Here is a 23,519-nt window from a genome sequence, read left to right on the forward strand (position 1 = left end):
GAGACAAGATTAAAAAGTAATAAACGAGCGGGTACGATGTCAGTAAGTCAGACGCAGAGAAGCATTTGAACTTTTTTAATAAAAAGCTGTAAAAAGACTCTATGAAGAGTTACAATCATTTTCTTCATTGTCTTGTTGCAGAATCAGTTTTTTGAGCCGGTTTTACACCATTAACCAGACAACACGGTTGTGAAAGAATGCTAAATAAAAACAATACCGACTGTACATCTGAAAGACACGCTACACTCACTCCGTCTTCACACACACGCCTGGGCATCAGTGGTTACTCTGCAGCTCACTGCCGTGTACCGTCCTGCTACACTGCATCGCCGTCTCACACGGGACGGCAAACCCACACTGAGAAGTCTCACGGCCGTCTTAAAAATCATATGTACATGTTTACAAAGGACAAATAACTGAATCCTCATAATGCAGTGTCATGGAGACATCAGGCCTCTGGGTTGACGGGACGATTCCCCCTCAGTTCTTTTTGTGGAGGAACTTCATTTTGTTTCCTGGAAACAGAGTTTAAGCGCCTGTTTAGTTGCGTAAACTGTGCTGATCTTCCTTCTGGGTCCTGCCTGGTGTGTATGCTGCAGAACTCACCGAGACCTTTCAGGAACTTGTTGACTCCACTTTGTTCTGTGTCCGGCAGCTCCTCCAGATACTGTTCCACCCTCTGCTCAAACAGACCTGTCAACAGATAAGCAAATCTAATATTAACAGTGACCATGATGCTGATAATGTCAGTATGACCGTGTGGGGAAGCATGCTGGTGGTAACATTCACCACTAGGGATCAGTGTTACTGCAGCGCCTACGCTCTCTTTCTACACACTCTGGTGTGAAATCGTAGGCAAGCTACCTTTGGCCCGAGTCTTCCTCAGCTCCCGATCCTGAATGAACCCTGCAAACATCTGGGACTCCATGAAGACGCCCAGGAAACGGCGGATGCTTTTGGACGCCACAGACTTCCTGAAGGCCTCCCTTTGGAAGACCCGCTCCCCGCGCTCGTTTTGTGTGATGAAGAGGGAGTAGTGTCCGATGGTCTCCAGGAAGAAGCGGATAAAGGCCTCCGACACCAGGCTGTTCAAGGAATTATACTCTGCACACACGAAGGAGACGTGCTCTGTTCAACCGTTTATATCAGCATTCAGGACTAAAGGCAACACACAGCGAAAACAGAGATTAGCTAAACATGTAATCACATTGTGACCGGGGAGGGTCACGTCCCACCATGTACACTGAAATTAGTCTGAACCTAATTAACCACACAATAAGGCACAATGGGCATGTGGTCGTCTCATGGATGTTGCCAGTATTTCAGATCTACAATAGTCTGCTGAAGCTTTGTGGGAACAGAAAAGACAATGTCAGTGTCCAAATTCAGGATCAAAAAAGCCATCTGACAAAGAAAACATTCCAAACCAAACCTTAAAACAATTCATCAAAAAAAAAAAAATCCTTGAGAAAAGAACCAGATCGGACCACTTGGAAAGAAATCCTTAAATTCCAAAACCTACAATGAATTTGCTTCTGAATTTGAAGGGGCTGCATTTTCAACAAAGTGTCCTCTTTGTATTTTCTGTCTCAAAACAAAGATAAAGCTCTGGAACAATGCAGCCTTTATATCGGGCTGACTCAGTACACAGAGAAGAGAATATAATGAGCAGCAAAAGCATCAAACACATCACTTTAATCCAAATGACTGTAGAAATTAAAGGGATGAGCAATGAGCTCTGCCATCATTACAGAAAATCAAAAACGGGAAGGGGCGGGGGGTCAAATGTAAAAATAAACTAGTGATTCACACCACATTCACACCACATTCAAGCAAACTACTCAACAAAAATATGACAATAAATGAATCCACAGCACAATCTGATCTGTCAGACTCACACAGGCACCAAAATCCCATTTTGGACAGGCTGCCTCCCCGTGTAACGTGCATTTAGAAAAAGATCATATTTTCGATCGTATTTCCTCAATTTTTCTTCTCCCAAATGTTTTAGGTGAATCCAGACGTCTGGACTTCATCAGATTTTGCCTCTAACATTTGCTGACTGCGCCGCTCATTTGTGCCGCTGATGCATGTCCAAACCCACTTTTTATCCAGTCCACAAGGTGTCTCAAAGGACGCTCTGTAGACTCCTAATGACTCTGCAGACCTCCCCAAAACATCAGTGATACCATAAACCACAATTTACTGCCACGCAGATGTGCTGTTTTACATTTTCCAAATAACCGAAAACACAACTTAAACGTTACGCGCCAAAAATATGAATCATCCACACCGAGACGATGGATCGTGTGAGTAAAGATCTATTATTGATCCCCGGGGGAGAAACCCTCCTAAAATAAAATGTATTTTCCCATAGCAGAGGTTGGAAGGCCTCACATCTGTATGGGAGAGCAACTGATTCATTGTCACTCTCTTTCCACGTCTGGTTTGATGTTGCGGAGATTTTCGCCATAGCGGAGCCTCTGTGACTCACGGGACGATAAGGAAGGCGGCAGCGTCCCGGAGACACAGTCAACGCTGTCGCCAATGACGATAACATCCCTGGTACGGAATCGCCGGCCACTCACCCTCGTCTGACTCACTGTCGGAGTCCTGACTGATGATGTCATTCCTCTGCTCGAGCGCTTGCTCGAGGGCTGCCTGGAGTTTCCGTGGCAACAGCGAGGCCTCGTCATCCATCTGTGAACAAGCAAAGAGACCCGAATCAACATCGATAAACAACAACTGTTTAGACAAGAAGTTTCAAAGGCTAACAACAGAGAAGCTCGTGTTTTACAACAACGTTTTAGGCCAGACGAGGACAAAAACAGGTTTTCCCTCAAATCAGATTCAGCGTTATAAAGTATAAACAGACTTTGGAAACACGGAGGCCGCTCCATCTGTTTCAGTGAGACTAGTCACTCTGATTGGATGTTTATTACTTTTAGTTGCGTACCTCATAAGTACCTCATAAGTTCAGACACTGACCTGTCGAATGAATCTGTCAGTTCCCAGGTCGACCATTAAAGCCTGGAAAAAAAATGAAGAGAATGGCAAATTTCTTCTTACGAGACGCTTTAGAAACATAAATGGATTCAGGAGTTAATCAGAAAGTAGGCTCATGTGACATGACTCAGTGAAAAGATAACACAGACTAAAGATGCATGTGGGGATAAGCGAACTGGCTCCTTTAAATTGACCTTTAGTGTGAATGTCAGCGTTTGTTTGTCTGTTCTATATTACTCCTCCAGGATGGACCCCACTTCTTGCCCTAAGGCAGCTGGGACAGACTCCAGCAACCATGACACGAGATAAAGCAGTAGAAGATGAAAGAATGTATCCTTTATTTCGTGTATTTATTGTCTTCTCTCCCCACGGATCTGTCTGACACATGTGGCTCGATCATGTCCCTGACAGAGGCAGTCATGTGACGGTTGTTGTGCCCCTATGAAGGTTAAAAATCAGCGCAGGCGTCTCTGCGTTGTTCTGGTGTGAAAAATGTGCCTTTATTCACAATTAATTGTATTTTTTTGAAAGTTGGCAGGCCGGTTCCCCCGAATAATGACAAAGAACATGAGGTCAGACCGAACCGCATCAGGAATTTCATCAGCCAGGACAACAATATCCATATTTCCCGAATCAGAATCAGGTGAATGAGCGAACAAAAGATAAAAGGAAACGGCACTGACCTCTTCCACAGGCAGCTCCTTCAGTTTGGGTAACGAGCTGGAGAGCAGCCCCACCAGGAAGGGGGTGGGACAGCACACAATATCCAGCATGGAGCCAGGCAGCACTGGGATGAAGGTGTGCTGCCAGGAGAACGGGTAGAGCAGCGCCACCACCGCATGCATGCAGCTGGAGAGAGTGCTGATGAAGAATAAAAGCAACAAGCTGTGAGTCCAACCCCTCCACATGACACTGTCCTGCTGGGGTCACATCAGATAACACAAGACATATAACGGGGCAAATGTTTTCATTTCCAGAGCAAACAGGGAGTGGCTCTATTTACTGTGGCAAACCTTTCCTGTCAGGAACCTTAGAAAGGTTTCATCACTAAATTTAAACCTCAGCTGGTCTAAATACAACCTTAAAAGCTGCCTTTTTATTGAGTTGAATGACACTTGATCCCTTTTCCCCCTTAAAATCAGACATTTGATCCCTAACAGCACACAACATCACCTCTTTGTTATTCCTGCTGCTCACCATCTCTTAAACTTTCTTCACACATAAACTCTTATCGAGGCACTGTTCTCTGTCTGTAGGGGTGGTGTGACTCTGACATGTTGCTAGAGTTAGACTACAGGCTCTCTGAAACACCCATTCACCCCCCAAAAAAACCTTAAATTGCTTTAATTCCAACAGCTGTGATATAAAATACAGATTGCCTTTCTCACGATCCGTCCCTTGTTGACAGTGGCTGACCCTCCTCCCCTCTGTCCTCAACATACTGTCCAATCCACTCACACAAAAACAGAGAAAATAAACCACACACACACACACACACACACACAAGCAGCAGCACCAAGCCAGTATGGATTAAAAACAAGTCCAGGGATCAAACATGGTATGCTAAAGCAGTTTGCGTGAGATGAGATACACAGTGATGAGGAATGTTCTCCAGGGTCGCTGTCATTAACAGAGAGAACATCCCAGTAAACAGAACATTCTCCCTTTTAAGTGACCCCATTCACAACCGCCATCAACTTCATAATTACATTTTTAGAGCGACACGTGAGGAACCGGCGACCCCCCACCCCCCCACCCTTCTCACTATAACTTCCCATGAGTCAAATCGCCGAGATGAAACCGTGTCGTCTTGACAACGTTAACGTAATACAGACACCCAAAAAGCTGCATTAACCACTTGGCTCAGTCGTCTTTGTGAGCCTGCTTGGCCCCTTTGACTTCCATCTGCCTCGGGAGGTCTTGATAATTCCTAACAGATCCCGTCTCCTGGGTCAGGCGAGTTCCAACATGGAGCGCCAGGGCACGGATCTCAGAAAGCTTTTGCCACAGGCTGCTAAAAGCCCTGCACACCGCCGACACCAGAAGGATCGGTTACGCTTATTCTCCACTGCGCACTCATGGGAAGAGGAGGAACTCAGTAAAAACAGTCTGCGCCGCCAGACGCTGCCACTCAATTCCAAATTTGAACCAAAGCAAAAACAAGAGATCCTCAGACCACACGTGGGTCATAAAAGAGGAGAACTCTGTCCTCCACACCTCCGTGATTAATAATAACAGAAATAAAATCCGGAATCACCGATGTGAGGATTTATGACTCATATGATGCCGTGTTTGTTCTTGTTTTAGGTTGATTTATGTGCTTGCTCACTGACACAAGGACTGGCTGATTGGATGCTTTGACAGTCAGTCCATCACCAGCGAACACAGGAACTTTTTTACGAAGGTTGGGTTGATTCCCGCCAGAGATATTTTCAGTAATTCCAACTATGACCACATCACAGCAGGTTACATTCCCACTGATCCTTTCGGGAAATGGAAAACTTGACTGTTAGCATCCTCGTGGTGAACCTTACTATTTCCTCTTGGCATCCTGCGATGGGATATGTTGATGTTGGTGCTGTCTGCCTGCAGCTGGAACTTACCTGCTCTGTCTGAAAACTGAAAAACCAATCAGACCCGTCTGGACTAAAGAGATGTTTTTTGGCTCAACACTGAATGTTAATGTATCAGACAGGTAATTCCCTTTTTTATGCTTTTATCTTGTCAATCTTCTCCCCCAGTAGTTGAATGGACCGATTCCTTGAGTTCTCAAAGTGACCTGAATCATGCTTCACCAGCCGTGAAATTGACTTGATGGTTTCCGATGGAGAGGAGCTTTATGATACCATGGCGAAAGAAATGACGACAAGCAGAAGCTTCGGCTTCTTTTTTTTTTAGCATGAAAGAAATGACATCATACTTGGTGTAATCCAGCTCTGAAAGATAAATGTGATTAATTGCATCTGATTCTGAACTTCAAAGTTAGAATTAATGACTCTGCTCTTAGGAGAAGAGACACAAACCGGGCTGCAGGGCCGAGGTCTGTGCAGAGCTGTTATGTTTTGAGGTTTTGGGAGCTGATCCTGACATATTAGCTGTGTGGATCTGCCAGACCAGGTTTAATGTGTGTGAAGCTGAGCTGAAAGACACTCCAGGAAACATGGGATCGAGAGGCTTACTGTGTGAAGCCCAGCGGAGGAGGAGGAAATTTCACTGTCCAAGATGGAGGGAAGGAATGAGACCAAAAAAACCGTGGCTGTCAGATGCCAGCTGTGCTGCACAGTTAAAGCAAAACAATCCTTAAATGTCAGAGGTGTTTTCAACCTTGCAATAGTGCCAAAAACATCACATACAATTTCAGAAGAGTGTGCAGTACAGACCTACAGGATTCCTAAGACAAGCTGCAGGTGGTGTATTTTTATCCTCCAGTAGAAACTGTTCTGCTCCCATATGCCCAAATTGTTTTCCCTCACTTCCTGTCTGGAAGGATCTCCAGTTGTCAGAAAGCAACAGCAGAAATCATTTACAATGAGAACCGGCTTCCCGGTGGGAAACTCTATACATACTCTTATTAAAACCACAATGCGCAGAGACTGATCAGCACCGTCTACAGCTCAGATGAATGTGTGCAGGTGTGTGAGTGCATGTGTGTGTGTGTGTAACCATTTCCACGTGGGTGTAAACATTCATGAGAATTACACTAATGCAAAAATCAGCTGGAGTCTTTCACGTTTCATATGTTTACAGTGTGGATTTCAGTACACCTCTGAGTTAAGCACCACATGGGAAACCAGTTAGGCTGTTAAAGCGGTTCTGGCGTTGCACCCATATGGATCGGCCTCTGTGAGAACCAACATCCACGTGCATTAATTAGCAAAACGACGGGAGTAGAGCTCTTCCTCTCCAGTGTTGATGGTCATAATCATTTATAATAGTGCCTTTTACCCACCCTGCTCCATTATACTGAGCCTTAACACCCAGGTAAAATGTTGGTAGCTGATTTCAACAGCAGCCGGAGGACCAACAGGATGTTTACTCAAGTCTGCAGGGCTCAGTGGAGTGAAGCAGTTACAGCATGACAGAGCTGGAGATAAATTAGACAGCCAACTTGTTATTACAAGCATCGGCTGGTTGATGATCACGTCATTGTGCAGGAGCAACAGACCCACCTCTAAACACCAACAACTTTCTGCATGTGCAAGAGTTCAAGGAACATTAACTTAAGAACCTTCCCCCAACACAAAAAAGAACCTCACAGAAAGCGGTTTGCCTAACAGGGCTTCACATTCTCACTTCCTACTTGTGTTGGATATGCATTTCAAACCATACATCATGTTCTTTTGGGGAGGTATTTTGGGATTGGATCATGCATCAAGGTCCCAGAGGGAGTAGCCCTTCATATCATAGTCATTTATGCTGCACTGGGGCCGTCCCGCTGTTTTTAAATGAAATGAAAACAGGGGAGATCTGCCTGCTTTCATGCATTGTTGCATATTTGGAAAGCCCCCCTCACACACACGCACACACACACACGCACACATACGCACAAGCAAATGTTTAGAGTAGATCACAGAGTACTGTAAACACAACTGCGTATCGAAGACACGAAATTATACAGCTCACGTTTGCAATTTTCTTAATAGTCACTTCAGTTTTGGCAACATAATTTGCAGTTTGAGATGGAGCTCTTTGTTTCGTTCAGCCGCCGCAGCCAAGTGTTCTTCTCATCTGAGCTGGTAACATGCTAACAGTTTTAGCATGCTCGCATCGGTGAGCTTAGATCGTACCAAAACAGAAATGCGAGGTTGCAAAGCCGCCGCGGAGCTCAGGAACAGCGAGGAACTGTGGCATCATAAGTCAAACGGTGACAGTTGGGCCGCAGATCACAGAGGGCAGAGCCGTGCACACAGGAAGTGCATTCCTTTTCTTCACAGTCACTGCCCCCACTAGTGTTTGTTTAAACTGGGGCTTTGATACATGGAGAGATTATTCTCTAAAATCTCTCCACCCTCGCCTTCACTCCTCTCCTTTCTCTATCCAGAGGACAGACTGGGACACTGAGTCCTTGGAGACCGCTCACATCGTATCAGTCCCGCCCGAGCCCGAGCCCCCGCCAGCTGCAGCTCCCACTGATGTGACCCACTTTACGTCTTGTAGCAAAACAGACATGTGACCAACTTCACGACCACCTTGTATCAAACCGCTGAACAGGCTGAGAGCAAATCTGGACAAGCTCTGCTGCGATGTGTTCAGGGCATTCTGTAGCAAATCAACTGTGAGAAACCTGAATGAATAAATCATTTTCCGAGCTTTAACTACTGTTAATTCTGCCATTATTAGTCAGAGCGGCGGTCTGTGGGAGGGATTATGATACATTTGTTTGGAGCCAACAGAGTAGAATGAACACACCTCGAGGTGACAGAGATGAGCTCTAAGACTAATCCTCAGACTCACCTGAGTTTATCAGCCACAAAGATGACTCTGCGCTCCAGCAGCAGAGAGGCAAAGACTCTGATGACCTGACGCACACTCAGACAGCTGAACAGACTGTCAAAGTCCACGTGTTCCAGTCTGGAGTCGCTGGGCCGCCTCAGCTCGATGACCTGGGACACGAAAAGAGAAGAAGAAAATGACCCCTAGATCGAATTCCTGAGAAGAGCGTACGGAAACGGTTCGCTATCTTCCAGGGTTGAAGTAGAGTGTGAAGAGTGTTTCTGCTGTCAGCTGCTCTGACCTCATTTCCTGCACCAGGCAGAAAGGTCTTAACTTTGATAAGCTTCCCTGGTGCAGGGAACGGTGATTCCATGAGACTCCTCATGAAGGGGTAGACCAGAGCTGCGGAGACACCCCGCCGCCGCTCCACCTCATCCAGGATCTGGGAATGACAGCACAGTCTATTTTACACAGCTGTAACATCAACACACTTGCTTTGTTGACTCGTGGGTTTTAGGACCTCGGCGGTTACGCCAGCTCCTTGTCTGCACGCCGATTTTAAGAATAAACGACACTTGTTTGACAACAATAACGTTTTTTTTTTTTGCTCTGAAAGACGGACATGAATTTCTTTCCGTGCCGATGGGGCTGGAAAATTTCCACCCGGCGTGCCCATCTGTCTGTTTTGCTTCCAACTTCCTTTTGTCTGGAAAGCTGATTTGGGAAACAATGTTATGACGGTCATGTGATAGCGTCTCTCTTGTTCTCTCCATCTCACTGCTTTCATGTTTTTCTCTCTCACACACATGGTGAACTCCCTCGGAAATCAAACACCGGATTCTTTGCACTTTTATCACTAAAGCTCTTGCAAAATGTATTGCTTTTTAGATTTGAGGCTCGCTGGAGTGCTATTCTCACGATGACATTAGCACCCTCCCCCCCATTTTCACACAAGTAAAAGTTCAATCTTGTATAATTCCAGTGCTAGGACAGCAGAAATGCAGCCTTCATAAATAAATAAATATTTGGCCGATCACGTTCAGGCAGAGGAGAAACAGGCATGTGGAGATGTGTCGTCCACGCCGACAGTACGTTACAACATCACCATCACTTTCATTCATTTTGACATATCTGATAGAGGTGTTTATGAAGAGGCTAATAGAAAATGTCATGAGCGGACACAAAAATAAATATCATCACATTGTTGGCTTAAATTAGCTTTCCCTCTGTGACTGCAGCTGCTTTTCTGTCTGGGCTCTTCAAGTAGCAGCGAATCAAAAGGAGAAAGTGTCACTGTCTTTTTTTATCATTAATTTAAGATGGTTTATTATGCCCAAGGGGACATTCAAATATAGCGACTCCTCGATGTGTTGTGTTTTCCTGCAGTCTAAGCTGGTACCACAACTTCTTAAATAGAAGGTAAAAACCCAGTAAATGAAAGAGAACTAATATTAGACACTACAGGAAATTGTCTTTTTCCAACAATATCCTCAGGATTTTTATCACCAGGACTCTATTTACCCGGGTAAAAAATGTTGTGGTAACTTGTGTGATTTGTGTTTCCACTGCGCTCCAAAGTTACACAATATCTATTCAAATTGGGCTGATGATGTACGGGGAAGGGTTATAGCGAGCGGATCCACCCCGACTGTTGTGGTCAGGAAATGTTTGGGGGTCAGAGGAACGTTTTTCCCGTGGTTATTTCGGGGGAAATGTGCTGACGATTTTCAAAATCCCATTTGACTGATAAAAGTTCCTGTGGCTTATCTTTGAAATATAGCAGGGAACGGCATTTCCATGCCATATAGCAGACAACTGTGCTTCAGCAGTCTGGACTTACTCAGGACGAGTTTTTCGACTGTGTGTTAGCGCCACTGAGAAGAACCTGGCAGAGGGGTTCAGGACGATGAATTTAGGATTCTACCGTGAACAGGCGTTTGGCAACATGTCTGCTGAAGTCATTGTGCTGCTGCAGAGACAGACGTGGGGACGTTCGGCTGCATGAGGCAGCCTGAGCTCACCGTGGAGAACAAGTCGAAACAGCCCAGTCTGCTGATGACACAGTACACCTCTGGAAGACGAGGTCCTTTTCCAGTTGGCTGTTGGAAAGCAGCAGACATGATAAAGATGGAGAGACACATTCACAGATGTTTTTTTTTAATTACAAACAGAAAGAAAACAGAAATATACTGAAACTTGAAGAATAAAGGAGGCAGCGGCAGCCAAAAATCCAAGTCAAATATCCCATAATGCACCTTTTGTCAAAGCATAGAGCCTTTAAACACAACGAGGCCAGTTTCTATCTTACGCTTTCTATTAAACAAAATGTGTTTTCTCTCAGCTTGGTGACTTCATGATGGTTTGATCCCTCAGAACCACAGGAATGAAGACACAATCCAGTTTTCACATCATAATCTCAAATACTTTATAAGATACTCTTGTCCTTCTATCTGAGATCTGAGGTGAAAGTCTTTTATGTGAACACAAACTTCCTAAGTGCAGGCTGGTTTATCTGCTCCAGATGATCATATCTACTTCTCTCTGTACACTCTCAGCCATTAATGTGCTCCTAGACACAGACAGTCAAACACAAAGAAACAAATGAAGGCGCGCGCGCACACTCCAACGCCAATCCACTTGTCCATATTAGGTATACAATTTTCTGCTCTTGTTCTCCTCCGCTTTTCCAAATGGATGATTAAATCAACTATGCGATTCAAGTCTTCAGGAATGTGTGGTTTTTGCCAGCGACCGCGCCGGCAGCCAGGAGGAAGCAAAGTTACTAGCAGAGAGGAGCTCGTTTCTCCTCTACCTTCATTAAAATCAACGTTTATCGGCATAAATCTCAGCTCAACGGGGCAGGAAAACATTTTGAGACCCACAGTCACGAGCTCTGCCAGTAAGTTATTAAGAAGGTCCAGAACACTTCAAAGATTCCTCTGTCCTTTATTAGGGGGAGGAAATTCTTCACACAGGCAAAGTTAGGATTCTTCAAGCTCTACAGATCTTCGATATTAAACCAAAACAGTGGATTTTAACTAGGTTTTTAGTCATAAATTGTTGGTCTGTGTATTAATGAGCCTCCTGATGGAGGCCGAATGCTTCGCCCTGGCGATTATCGAATGATTGAAATGTATTTTTATAGTGAGTGAATTCAGGTTCTCATAGCAACAATGTGGTTTTAGTACTTTTTATGCTAAAAGTCTCTGGAACTGCTGACTAAAAGGTACATCCTGACATCCTGGGCAAGCAAGACCAGAAACCTGACAACACATGACATATGACCTTCAGGCTCATCAGCAGCCATAACTATGACTGGAGCTTTCTGTGTATCTCTCTTTTTATTATTATTCTTCATTCCGAACAGTCAGAGTGAGAACAGAGAGCGAAACAGTTCGTCAGCAAATGTGTGATCTGGACTAAGCATCAAACCAAGAAATCTTAATTTAACTGGGACTGTTACATTTGTACTTCCTCTAAATGCCCCCAGTTTTGTTTTGCAACTCTGTTTCTACATGCCACAGCAAATATTGACACAACCCATCAGTAGCTCAGCAAAATATAAAAAAAATTTGGGCCACCGATGAGATAGAAAAATGAGAGGAGGTGGATTTTTTTTCATGCACTCCAAGAAAAAAGTTAAAATGTTGAGAATAAAGTTTAAAATGTTTAGAATGAAGCTAAAATACAATGTGTGGAAATACCTCGGAATACAATGTAAAGTCCAAATTGCAGAAAAAGGCAGTGATTTTCTCTTTTTTTGCATTTTCACAATAGAACACAAGTTTCACAAATCTAATAGTGGTTGTCAGACAAAGTTAACGATCACCCAAAATGTTTTCACGTGGATAATATGTCCAAAAAAAGGACAATCGGAGAAACCGTCGCTTAGCAATCGGCTCTGTTTATAAAGCCGCATCTCTAGTCAAGGATAAAGTCACAGCATTTTAAAGACGCAGTCACATGTGCTGGGGTTATAGTCTCCAAAGAGCCACATTATATTTCCACGTGATTCTGGACATGCTTGTCTCATGGGTGGCCCTAACGGTCTTCCATATATATCACATATCTGTGGGAACAAGCTGGGCTCAGCAGGGTGTGAGCAGAGGATGAGGTGTTCGACAGCAGCTTACCAGCAGGCGTCTGCAGTACCCGAACCTCCTGCTGCCGTCCTCTCCAGTCAACATGAAGGAAAAGGTCTCACTGTACAAAGAGGGCAACAGGATTAGACTATTTATTCATCTCATATGATTTATAATATAATAGGATATACAGTCATCAGCTGGGTGATGGGTAACCAGTGACGTCACTGGAGAAATGGTCCTGACACGCTCTCGGTGACGAGGCTGCACGTGTCCAAGGGAGTTTTAATACCTGGTGTAGTCAGACACTGGACTCCAGTCTTTGGCGTCTGGGAAACAGAACTGAGGAATGGCTTTGAGCCTCTGTTCCGCCTCCCTCATCTGCTTGGTGGGCCTCTCCAGCTGTGCGAGGAGAGAAATTTACCTTTACACCTTCCGTGCAACATTACCTCAACAATAGGACACCTTATGTGTGGGCAGATACTGTGAGTGCTTCTCCAAGAGAATAAGGGTGATGAGCCAGATGCCATCGACAATAAAAACTTATTTTTGGATTGTTAGCGGGTACATTTATCCCCAGTTTCTCCACAGCTTTTCTTTCATAGCTCCCTAATACCCAGATGCAGGGCGAAGATGTTACACGTTTTGGTAAATCATTAGTAAAAACACAGCGTCTCCACTCATCTCTTGCTCTAACACGTTTTTGGGCCCTGTTTTATCTGTGGCAGAAGATAAACTGATGTGATCCAAGCACCTGAACACACTAACATGTTCCATCAAGTTCTTTTCAAATCAGCCCTTCCTGTCAGCAGCATTACACAATGATGATAACGTCACACAGATCCAGCACCGGTGGCCAGAAACCGGTGCACGGCGCAGCACTTCTTCACATGTGATTCCTCTACCTTCAATATTTAGTCGTGTAATCACGCTCGTACCTTTGGGAACTGATAAGTGACTTCTGGGAAGTACGAGTTTTTGCTGGGTTTCTTTTTGAGAGAAACCACCACAAAATACTCAAAAAGTTCCCTTTCCTGCCACTCGATGAGCTGCAGCTCCAGCGTGCGGTAGCTGGGCGCCCGCCGAAGGATGGACTGTAGCTTTAGCAACCTCTGGGTGTGAGCTGCGGAGGGAAACAATCATCAGTACATTTAAACAGCACTCGCTTTGTGGTAGTATCTGAATCTAGAGTCCTTAGACAGTGAGGAAAAACAACTCCGAAGGAACTCCGACCCCTGACCTTTAGGAATGAATGCTGTGGTCACTCACCTTTGAACCTGTCGTCAGAGTCACTCTCACTCTCGCTGTTGTCATCTGGAGGCAGACATGAGATGGGCGAGAGGGTTTTTAAAGGGTCAGAGGTCAATTTCACAAACATGTGTGGTCAGATATCATGTGGAGAGCACAGTCGGAACAAATATTTACTCACTCGTCTGTCCAGTGCGTCAAGAAGGACCCCTTACCTCTCAGAGATGTGGTCTCAACAGTGGACATAGACAGCTTCTTCAGCCTTTTTTTCCCACGTTTCGTGCAGTAAATGGAGTTGATCCTCTGGACCAGCTGTAAACAAAATAAATGTCGATGGGCAAATCTACAAGACTTCTTCTGAAAATCTGAGGACTAATGTCATGCAATGAGGCAGGTTATTTCAAAAACATCTTCTCTAAACCGAGGAATTAAGCGATCCGGGGGCAGCTCTGACTCTGACTTGGCCTCGACAGAAACCTGAGCTGGTCTGAGGAGCAAGAAATGAAGGAGAACACAGTCGAGGCTCTGCACGGGCTCAGCGGAGATGTTTGTGTAGGATCTGGGACTGTGTACCTTGGGGATCCTCCAGTGCCTGTGTGAGGCCAGGGTATCGCCGGTGCTACAGAGGCTGTCATCCAGTAGGCCACACGGTGAAGCTGAGACACCCAGCTGAGGCAGAAGCAGCATTTCATCGTGGCTGTAGCGTTTGGTCAACTGCGATGTCCGGTGGCTCTTCCTGTCACTAGGACCAGACACACGGAGGGACTGGCTGCTGGGTTTGGAGGGCAACTAGACCCAAATGAAATACATTTACATTTATAGATTTAGTCACTTTTCAGCTTCATTTCAAGTTTATCAATATGTCATCAGGGTTAAATGTAGGTGCTGTACATAAACCCAGAGTCTGACCTCAGACAAGGAAAACCTCCCTTGTAAAGGAACCGTTGTCGTGAAAGTTGATATCGCAAAGACAAACAGCTAAAATTCGTATAGTGATTAACTTGTAATCCATAATAATCAATAGTCGAGTGATAAGAAGTGGCAGGAAGCATTCATATGAAGAACTACTTTAGTGTTGTTTAATTTCTGCTAGCATGTGCAGCCTACACGCCCCCTGGCTTAATTATTAACCAAGGACACTTTAAGTGGAAGCAGCAGCTTCTCATAGTTCATAATTCATCATAATTCAGCCAAATTAAGTGCTCAATGTATATGGTTTACGCTGGAGTTTTCAGCTGCAGTTCACATGACTGCCAGTAATGTTGCCCCGACAGACAGGAAGACAAACGGAACTGCACATTTGTCTAATCAACATTATCCCTGATTCAGTGGGAGGAACGTGGAGGATCTCAGGCTGGAACTCACCTGAGGGGGAGAGCTCTGCTTCTTGTCCATGGCAGTCCAAGATCGGTTTGTCTCCAACTTCCGTCCCAAACTCTTTCGCTTCAGGTCAACATCTTCGTACGGGTTCTCTTTCTCTGCGGAGAGGAAGTATACGAGCTGAAATCAAAAGACTTTCAACCCAGAAGCCAAAGCGCGGCGAGAGAGCGTCACACAAGTCTGACAAAAGGGGCAACAACAGGGCAGCAAAGGGTACCGGGGGCACAAGGGGGACTTGACATAGCTGCCCGGGAACGTAGTCAGTCCCAAAGGTGAGTCAAAGGTCACGCTCAGCTGGCCGGAGTGAATTCTTTCTTCTTCTTTTTTTTTTACTCCCCTGTTACTGTCGGCACTGGGCCCACAGCCCCCAGTTGGCCCATCTGAAACTCCTGGACACAACAGGACTGGTGAGTCAGAGTCCAGGCATGCTCAACAGCCTGCTGTGAAAAACAAGGAGGAGATTCACCTTCTCAGGATGAGACTCTGCTGGCAACATTATTGTCTTTTACTTGACCACTCTTGTAACCCTCTTTCCCCGACTGAACTGTACAAACCTGCCTCGTCAGGTTTACGATACAATACAATGACAATGCAACCGCGGCTCTTTTGAGCCGCTGTATGGATTTGATAGGGTCAATAGGAGACGGGGGAAAAACACACAAACGTTACGAAGCAGTGCACGGCTCTGCTGGCGTCACCTGGCAGGAGGCCAAGCTCAATAAAGAGAAACCTTGTGTGAAGCTGCGTCTATTCAGACATGCACTCTGAGAATAGCTTTCTGGCAGGGTCTGAAAAAGGTTGTGAGAAAGTGAAAAACCACAGTGAAGAACAAATACGGAGCCAGATGGCGTCAGAATGCACGAGGGCAACTTTTGAAAGAAAGAAAAGCAGCGTTATCTGTTACAAGAAAAGGAAAGAATAGAAAAGAAGGAGGAAAAAAAAGCTATGAGGCAGGGCTGCTCCTGTCCCAGCACATTAACGGGAAAACCCAGTGAACTCAGCACGTCAAACAATGACTTTCTGGTTTTACAGCAGCAGAGTTTAACTTACAGGCAGGCAGGAATCTATTTTTAGGCGAATTATTGAACCAATTTGAGGCGAATACACAAACACAGACATAGGCAGACGACACACTGCGCTCGGGATCGTTAAAGTGTTATGTTGTGTGCCGCAGTAAATTAGTCTACTGAAGTGATTTTCTGTGCATCATTAAAGCCGAGGAGCGGAGTCAGAGGGCTCGGGTTGACCCCACATTGTGCCGCAAGTCTGTAAAACTGAAGCAATACTGTAATGAGAGCCTGCTGGGAAAATTATACGTCTGTATAGCTGCTGATGTACTGAAGCTTCTAATCTACACCTCTGATTACAAACACTCAGAGCTCTCGAACACACCCACAGACAAAGCATTAGCAGAGGGTAGACACACCTTGACTGCACTGCGATTGTGCATTTTTCTGTAGACAATGGAGTCCCTGGGCAGCAATTTGGGCTTCCCGTATAAGATGAAACCTACAGTAACGCAGGCCAGCCCAACCTCTTTGGTCGCAGCTTTAAAAATGACACTTTTTGATGTTTCAAAAACACAATGATGAGATAACAAAGCTCGTTTTTACAGTCACAACATTAAAAGTGCTGACAAGTGAAGTCAGAACTGACAGCTGCGATGTTGGGAAACTTTCATGGCACCCAAGCGGCCGTTGCCATGGTTTCACCTCCAGATATTATTACAAACCAAGAAGGCTCTTGGCAGAAACACGGCCAACAGTGGAAGCTCTCAACCGGTTCAGCATCATTCAGGAATTTCTTTAATACGACAGCATGCCCACCGCAGCTCTGACCTGCCCTCCAAACTCCATCATTCAAACATTTTTGGGATAGAATAAACCCACATAGCTCCATCAAAATCAGGGAAATGAATCTTTTCAAAGCAGAAAACGCCTGAAAGGTGTATCGCATAATCAACATCTGACAGCAAGTGCAGGTGTTCTCCCAAGAAAAACCCTGCGCATGAAATATTGTGCAGCTAAAGGGGAGGATGACAGGGTCAGATCACGGCTCATTTACGCCTCACATGGACCATCTGATCTGGCACAGGAGCAGGCTCTTGGTTTTCAAACTAATCCCGAGACAATATCTTTGGCACCAACCAACTTATTGGCAAAAGCACATCTCCAAACAGCACACAAGAAAATGAACAATGGAGGCTTTGTGGACACAAAAGTCAGTCGTGCCCTGACGCGCTCTTTGGGACAACTGCACAACATCAGCTTTTTGGGGGGAAAGCATATTTTTGAGCACCAAACGAATCACTGATCAAAGAAAAGCACTTGGAGAAAAACCACTAAGTAATGTAATATTTGAATCAGCCCTTATTTGTCCACCGCCGAACATTTATCATAAAAAAAAATTCCAAGCAAAAACGTTTTATTGCATCTGAAATCCAACGTTTATCACGAAACTGCGCTCACTCTGACACACATTTCCACCACATTAAGTATGCACTGGGGAAAATGGCAGCGGGCCTGTGGTCATTCGCTAGCGGAAAGGAATTTGGCTTTCAGAACATGTCCAGAATTTCATAGGGACATCTTCGCTGAGAACGTTGGCGTCAATCTTGTGCACGGTAAAGTACAGGATGGTCGATTCATGGTTACGCGAAGGAAATAAATACCTTCCTCAAACTAATTTTGGTTTTAGGGCTGCATATTTGAGGCTTTTTCTAATACCTATATCAGTATCGTTGTGGGTAACGCAGTTTGTCAGTGCTGAAATCTGATGACAGGCAGATAATCTGTACAGTATAGCTCATAGACATATGTTATCCATAGTCTTTAGTCAGTGATCAGGGAGTGCTCCCACTGAGAGATTTTCTAAACCACACACGTCTACATGATGCAGACGTAGTAGGAGGAGCAACGCTACGCCGTCCTGTGGCGCTATCACTCTCGCTAACTCTGTGTGACTGACTGACCGCTGCCGCTTTCTGCCAAGTTCCCCGTTGCATTGCACAATAATGACAGACTGAACATGAATAATAGTAATTCTCTCCCGCTTCATTGGAGTGGAGAACTGCTTTTCGCAGCGAGTCGGAGGCAAACACACAAACCTGCTATCCTACTCTACACCACGCATCTTGAAGTGATTTGTTTGTACAGTCAACAGGTTAATCTGTCCACAAAATAGCACCAAACTGTGAAACTGGGCCATCTAAAATTCCCCAGATGTTATAATGAAATGTGTTGTTTCATCCAGCCGAAGGGCCAAAATATTTCTGGGATCATAAACAAGAACCAGCGGGTCTGACAGAAACCAGGGACAGATTAAAGTGGAGTTTAAGCAAATGAACGAGGCGCTTACCTACAATGTCTTCATAGGCATTTTCCTCTAAAGTGCTTTTGGAATAGGGTCGACTACGTGCCTGTGTGGTCAGTCTGCCGTTCTCTGTAGGTGAGGATGGATATGAAGACGGCAGACTGGTCGTATCCTCGGACTCACACGACTCCCTGCAAAGAAAAGAAGACAGTCAAAGGTAGGAAGGTAGGAAACTAAACACACACTCAAAACAAGAAGAGACAAATGCCTATTTCAAAGGAGGAATTAAAGTACATATATATAAAAATATTCCTTTAAATGAGGTGCCAGATCCAGTCCTTGAGGGTTTCATTCCAGTCGGGTTTTATATCCTACCAGGCAGATAACTCTTTCTCCAAGGAATGTGAGATTCCAGGTGAAAGGGACAGAAATCCTGGCTGGAGTGCGGCCCTGGAGGACTAAACTTGGGCACCCCTGCTTTAAACACTCCCGAACCAACATTTGCTTCAGCAAAATGGGAACATGTAATTACCCTGCTATTTCTTAGCAGTGCAAAACACACAGATTACATGTGAAAGCACCCCAGAGGAACTGCATTAGTGCAAAGGCCCACACGGTATGGTCACGTCAAACCCTCGACAGGTTGTGGCCTTTAAGTATGGCTTACAATTGCTAAAGCCACTGGAATGTTCAACACAAGGGATGAATGGTGGAGAATTTCATTAAGTCAGAAAATCCCAAGTCCCACCCTCACGCCCAAACCCAAAAATCCAGACCTGTAGATTGAGAATAACAAGAACACGCAACGACCTAGTAGTGCAACAAAAAAAGCCACAACAATTCAAAGTTTGGTTAGAGTGATTTTTAGAACTTAATCCCTGAGACTTTATTTCCTAAGGTCACTTTTACTCGCTCTCCTCTGGTTCACACACCCAGCGATCATAATGCAATCCAACGTACAATTTTCCATTCCCAACGGTAGCACGTCATGCTGCCATAAAATCACTTCTGTCAGTAGGAAGCTCTATTGTGAAGAGAAATCAGAACGAGTATTACCTCATGAGCAAAGTCTGAAAATGTCCGTTTGATGAAAGTGGATATGCTGGATTGTAAAAAAATAATACAATAAAGAGCATTTCTGCAGCACATTTTGTTTTATTGCTGCTCTTCAATGTGCCTCTCACAGCTTTAGCTGACCTTCAACAAAAGCACAGTGCCATTCTCACCTCTGGCTGCCCCCCCCAGTCTTTAGTGTCCGTGTCACGCTGGGTGCAGGAGTAGAGGGCAGTGGTGGAGGGGACTCAGAGCCTCGGTTCGGAGGTAGTCCATTGGCTGGCAACAGGCTCTTCTGGTCCCCTTTGGCGTCATACTCAAAAGTGCGTTTGGGTTTAGGTAAGGGGTTGATTGGTGTGCCGACGGGCGTCTGTGAGCTGGGTGGTTCTGGGCTCTCAGACCTGGTTGAGTTCATGCTGAACCTCTGTTTGAGTTTAGACAGCTTATCGGGCACTGAACCGGAATCGGGTTCGGTCGCGACCGAGCAAATGCTGCTGCGCTTGCTGGCGCACGTGCTGTCAAAGTCGTCACCTATCACAAAAGACTTCTGCTTCGTCTTGTCCGGAGCGTAGCAGTTGTTCAGATACCGTGGCGGCGGCAGGCTGGGGTTCTCCTTCAGCGACTGCTCGATTTTCTGTATCCTGTTGAGGACGGCCGACGTCTCTTTCCGAGCAGACATGGATCGTACGAAGGATCCCGAAGTCTCTGACTTGCCTGTCCTTTTCTGGAAGCGGCCTACTCCGTCTCGGTCTGAAACCGCCTCTTCTTCCTCGGTGTACGAGCATTCCGAGAAGGCCGTGCTCATCCTGCGAACCCCCTTAAAGTCAAAGTTTTTCTCACTGCAGGGAGAAGAGAGCAGGCTGGGGCAGCCCTCGCTGCCATCTACACGCTCCCCCACTCTTTTATCCAGACACAGGCTCATCTTAGGCAGGGACACCCTCCTGCACTCCCATTCTGAGATCTTTTTGCGGATGGTGGTGGGAGGAACACCTGCTGCGGAGCGAGGGAGAGAGAGCGTACGTTTGTGGCTTTGGCTAGAGGAAGATCCCAGCGAGAGCGTGCTCCAGCTCAGAGGTCTACCATTAAGACCATCTCCTGCACAGAGATCCCCCTGCTTCACTTTCTGTTCCTGGAAGCCCTGACTTTCCTGGCAGGACGTTTGTGTTTGTGGCTTATAGATGGAGAGCCGATTGTCCAAACAGCTGATGCTTTTTGATTTGGTGAGGCGACCCTCAGAGTCACTGGCGCGAGATGGGGGGTTACACAGGGTAGCGGTCTTGTTATTCCAACCAGAGCGAACCAGGAACCTGCCGTCGGTCCTGATGTACTTCGCCTGATTTCCCAATTCACGGTCGCCGAGGAACGACTGCTGGCTCTGTGTCTGACTGACAGACAGCACGGGACACGGAGATGTTGACTGGCACCTGAAAAAAAAAACGTTTCTCTTAAAATGGGCGAGAAGATATTAAAACAAAACCAAACTTGAATTCCCGAGTGAGAAGTGGAGCAGATAGAAAAATACTTTTGGGGATCAGCTGGAAATGTTGAATTCACTTCCAAGATCAAAGATAGACTGAAAACCTGAGGCAGTAATTTTGCACGACCACAGGAAAGTATTCTCGCTTTGGCAGGATGTCATCAGAGTAAAGGCCAAAAGTAATAGAGGCTGCATTAAACTGCCACTGAGGATTTTCCACAGAATCTTACGGAGACCTCACAAACAGCAGCATCCAGAGCAAGGATTATTCAGCTCTTACCTGGGAAAATCACCGCTCCCCTCTATTCCCAAAACGTACACTGTGATCTTTGTGCTACAACGGTCACAAACACTCCTGTTACACCACCGACTGTTCTCTCACACTGCTCACCGAGTCTTAGATTTCCACCGAAAAGGAGCGTTTCCTAACAGGCAAAGTTTTCAGCAGCCTTGTCATGGATTGGAAGCTGACGAGCTCTTGCGAAAGTGAAGCACTGGGAGATCTGATGTCACAGCCACGCTTGGAATAACAAGCGTTGTGGGAGGAGGAAGCTGGTTCGGTGGACTGTGATCAAACAATGCAGGTTGGGGCAGATCTTGCTTCGCACCTTTCTGCCCTTCCCTGGTTTCATTCAACCACCTCCAGGGTGAGAACACTCACAGCACTGACAATCCAGCAAACTACATGATGAATGCAGCGCAGCTCGCTTGCCTCGGAGAGGCATTGAACTCTGACCCCACAGCTGGAGAAGATCGTTACTGCCGGTATAATCATGTAACCGGAAATGGCCTTCTCACTTCCTTCAAGAGAGGAACCTTTATCAGCCCCTTCATGTAAAGGTGAGATGATGCACTGGTGGTTATTTGTATTCTTCACATGATACACTTAAACTGCTTTTGATAGTGGTTTTTTCCCTAGTCTGGAACATGATCTTAAAAACGTACAACGTTTAATCAGAATAAGGTGGCCCAGCCACACGTACAGCACAGAACAAAGGACTGGATGTCCGTCACAAGCTGGAATCCAGCCTCGGAGAGCAGGCGAACCACAAGCCACTTCCTGCTGCTGACCAGACTTCTCGTACCAACAGCACTACAGCGTAACGTGCAAACTCATTCCTCCATTAGCGCTCTGCAACACTTGATTACACTTTCTCAGATTTCAGTCTGGTCCTGGGAAATCTGTCAATGTTTGTTACAGTTGGACGGCCGGCCGCTGCCAAAAACACCTCTGGATTTGATTAGTAAGTTGTGAATCAATCGCAAAAGGTCGCAGGCCAGGAATATATTTCTGCCGTGACCTGCATTGTTTTTTCCAATACATGCTGCAACATGTTACCATGTGTGCCTCCTGAGGACGTGAAGCTGCCTTGTAGGTGTAATTTGTCCTAGAAACTGATCCCTGGTTGACATCATACTTTGGCTCATGGCGCTGCGCAGCACTAAAACCTGGAGCTGCGAACCATCTTCAGCTCATCAGCCTTAAATGTGAAAAGGCCGACAGGACAGCTGTTACAAGTATCACGTACTACAATGACCATAGATCTGTCAAAAGGGGCTGAGGTTAAATGCACAACTGTGCGGTCGATGCTACTGTGGTTACGGTTTTCCCTCATATGGAAAAAGAGTGTATTTGTCAACTCTGTGAACTTAACGATCAGAAATAATGTAATTAATGGTTACTTGAGTATTCAGAGTCTGATAGGTTCCTGGGTGTTTACAGAACTGCCTGATTGTAAAATAAACCTGCTCATTATTAGCATTATTAAAAGTAAAACTGTGAGTTACAGTCACAGGAACACGAACTTTCTGGCAAGTAACTTTTGCTGAAACTTAAAAGAATTATGGCTCCTCGACAGACGGGACGGTGCACGTTCTCGACATGCTGACGCGAGCTTCACTGTACTCACAGAGGCGGAGGTCCAGAATGTCCAGAACTCAGGCTCATACATGTGAAACTACCATGAGTAGCCTTAAACACTGCAGACAGCTCTTCGGTGTCCTGCTGGTAGAACGTGACTGAAGAGCGAAAGAACCCCCCCCCCCCCCCCCCCCCCCCCCGACTCTCTCACCCTCTCTGTCCCAGATGTCACTGACCTGTCGGAGACGTCCCGGGCAGCTTTACCCCCTCCTGCACGAGCCGTAGCCTTCGAACTCTTGTTGGCAGTCATGTTTATCTCCGCACCAGCCACTCACCTAAAGGACAAACACACCTGAAGTCATTTACTAATTCCAGTCCTAAATCCGGACTTTCTCTCCAGGTTTTTTCTGCTTTTTTAAAAAAAAATTTGGATACAAAGTTCTAACTTCAGGGATGAGAAATGGTTAATGTGTGGATTCACAGTGGACACTTTCCTGTCATAAAGACAGGCTTTTACTCAAGATTAAATCGATAGCTGCTACATTCCTGTAGGCGCCTGTCAAGGACCGGAGCTTAAACCGTGCGTCAGTGTGACCAGTTCAGTTCACATTACATCACTGGGATTCACTCCCATATTCCTGCTGCACAAACTTTTTTTAACAATTAC

General features: G+C 45.6%; 1 protein-coding gene across 3 annotated transcripts in view; it reads right to left on the minus strand.

Moving 5' to 3' along the window:
* Nucleotides 1-60: 60 nt before the first annotated feature.
* Nucleotides 61-23,519, minus strand: part of dennd2b (DENN domain containing 2B) — a 32,759-nt gene continuing 9,300 nt past the window's right edge. For 2 of the 3 annotated variants that reach the window (XM_003970004.3, XM_011610230.2), the window contains exons 2-20: nucleotides 23,089-23,187; nucleotides 19,688-20,938; nucleotides 18,507-18,652; nucleotides 15,135-15,247; nucleotides 14,343-14,558; nucleotides 13,985-14,081; nucleotides 13,791-13,835; nucleotides 13,460-13,644; nucleotides 12,814-12,923; nucleotides 12,573-12,642; nucleotides 10,461-10,538; nucleotides 8,741-8,881; nucleotides 8,461-8,609; nucleotides 3,690-3,867; nucleotides 2,989-3,030; nucleotides 2,589-2,700; nucleotides 865-1,104; nucleotides 607-693; nucleotides 61-515 (exon numbers count right to left, since the gene is read on the minus strand). In XM_003970004.3, the coding sequence (XP_003970053.2) occupies nucleotides 481-515; nucleotides 607-693; nucleotides 865-1,104; nucleotides 2,589-2,700; nucleotides 2,989-3,030; nucleotides 3,690-3,867; nucleotides 8,461-8,609; nucleotides 8,741-8,881; nucleotides 10,461-10,538; nucleotides 12,573-12,642; nucleotides 12,814-12,923; nucleotides 13,460-13,644; nucleotides 13,791-13,835; nucleotides 13,985-14,081; nucleotides 14,343-14,558; nucleotides 15,135-15,247; nucleotides 18,507-18,652; nucleotides 19,688-20,938; nucleotides 23,089-23,162 (3,369 nt within the window). In that variant the 5' untranslated portion in view covers nucleotides 23,163-23,187 and the 3' untranslated portion in view covers nucleotides 61-480. Of the gene's footprint in view, nucleotides 516-606; nucleotides 694-864; nucleotides 1,105-2,588; nucleotides 2,701-2,988; nucleotides 3,031-3,689; nucleotides 3,868-8,460; nucleotides 8,610-8,740; nucleotides 8,882-10,460; nucleotides 10,539-12,572; nucleotides 12,643-12,813; nucleotides 12,924-13,459; nucleotides 13,645-13,790; nucleotides 13,836-13,984; nucleotides 14,082-14,342; nucleotides 14,559-15,134; nucleotides 15,248-18,506; nucleotides 18,653-19,687; nucleotides 20,939-22,901; nucleotides 23,030-23,088; nucleotides 23,188-23,519 lie in introns of those variants that run through there. The other variant, XM_011610232.2, reaches the window with a different exon arrangement.

Source organism: Takifugu rubripes, chromosome 13 (assembly GCF_901000725.2).
Source record: "Takifugu rubripes chromosome 13, fTakRub1.2, whole genome shotgun sequence".
NCBI lineage: Eukaryota > Metazoa > Chordata > Actinopteri > Tetraodontiformes > Tetraodontidae > Takifugu > Takifugu rubripes.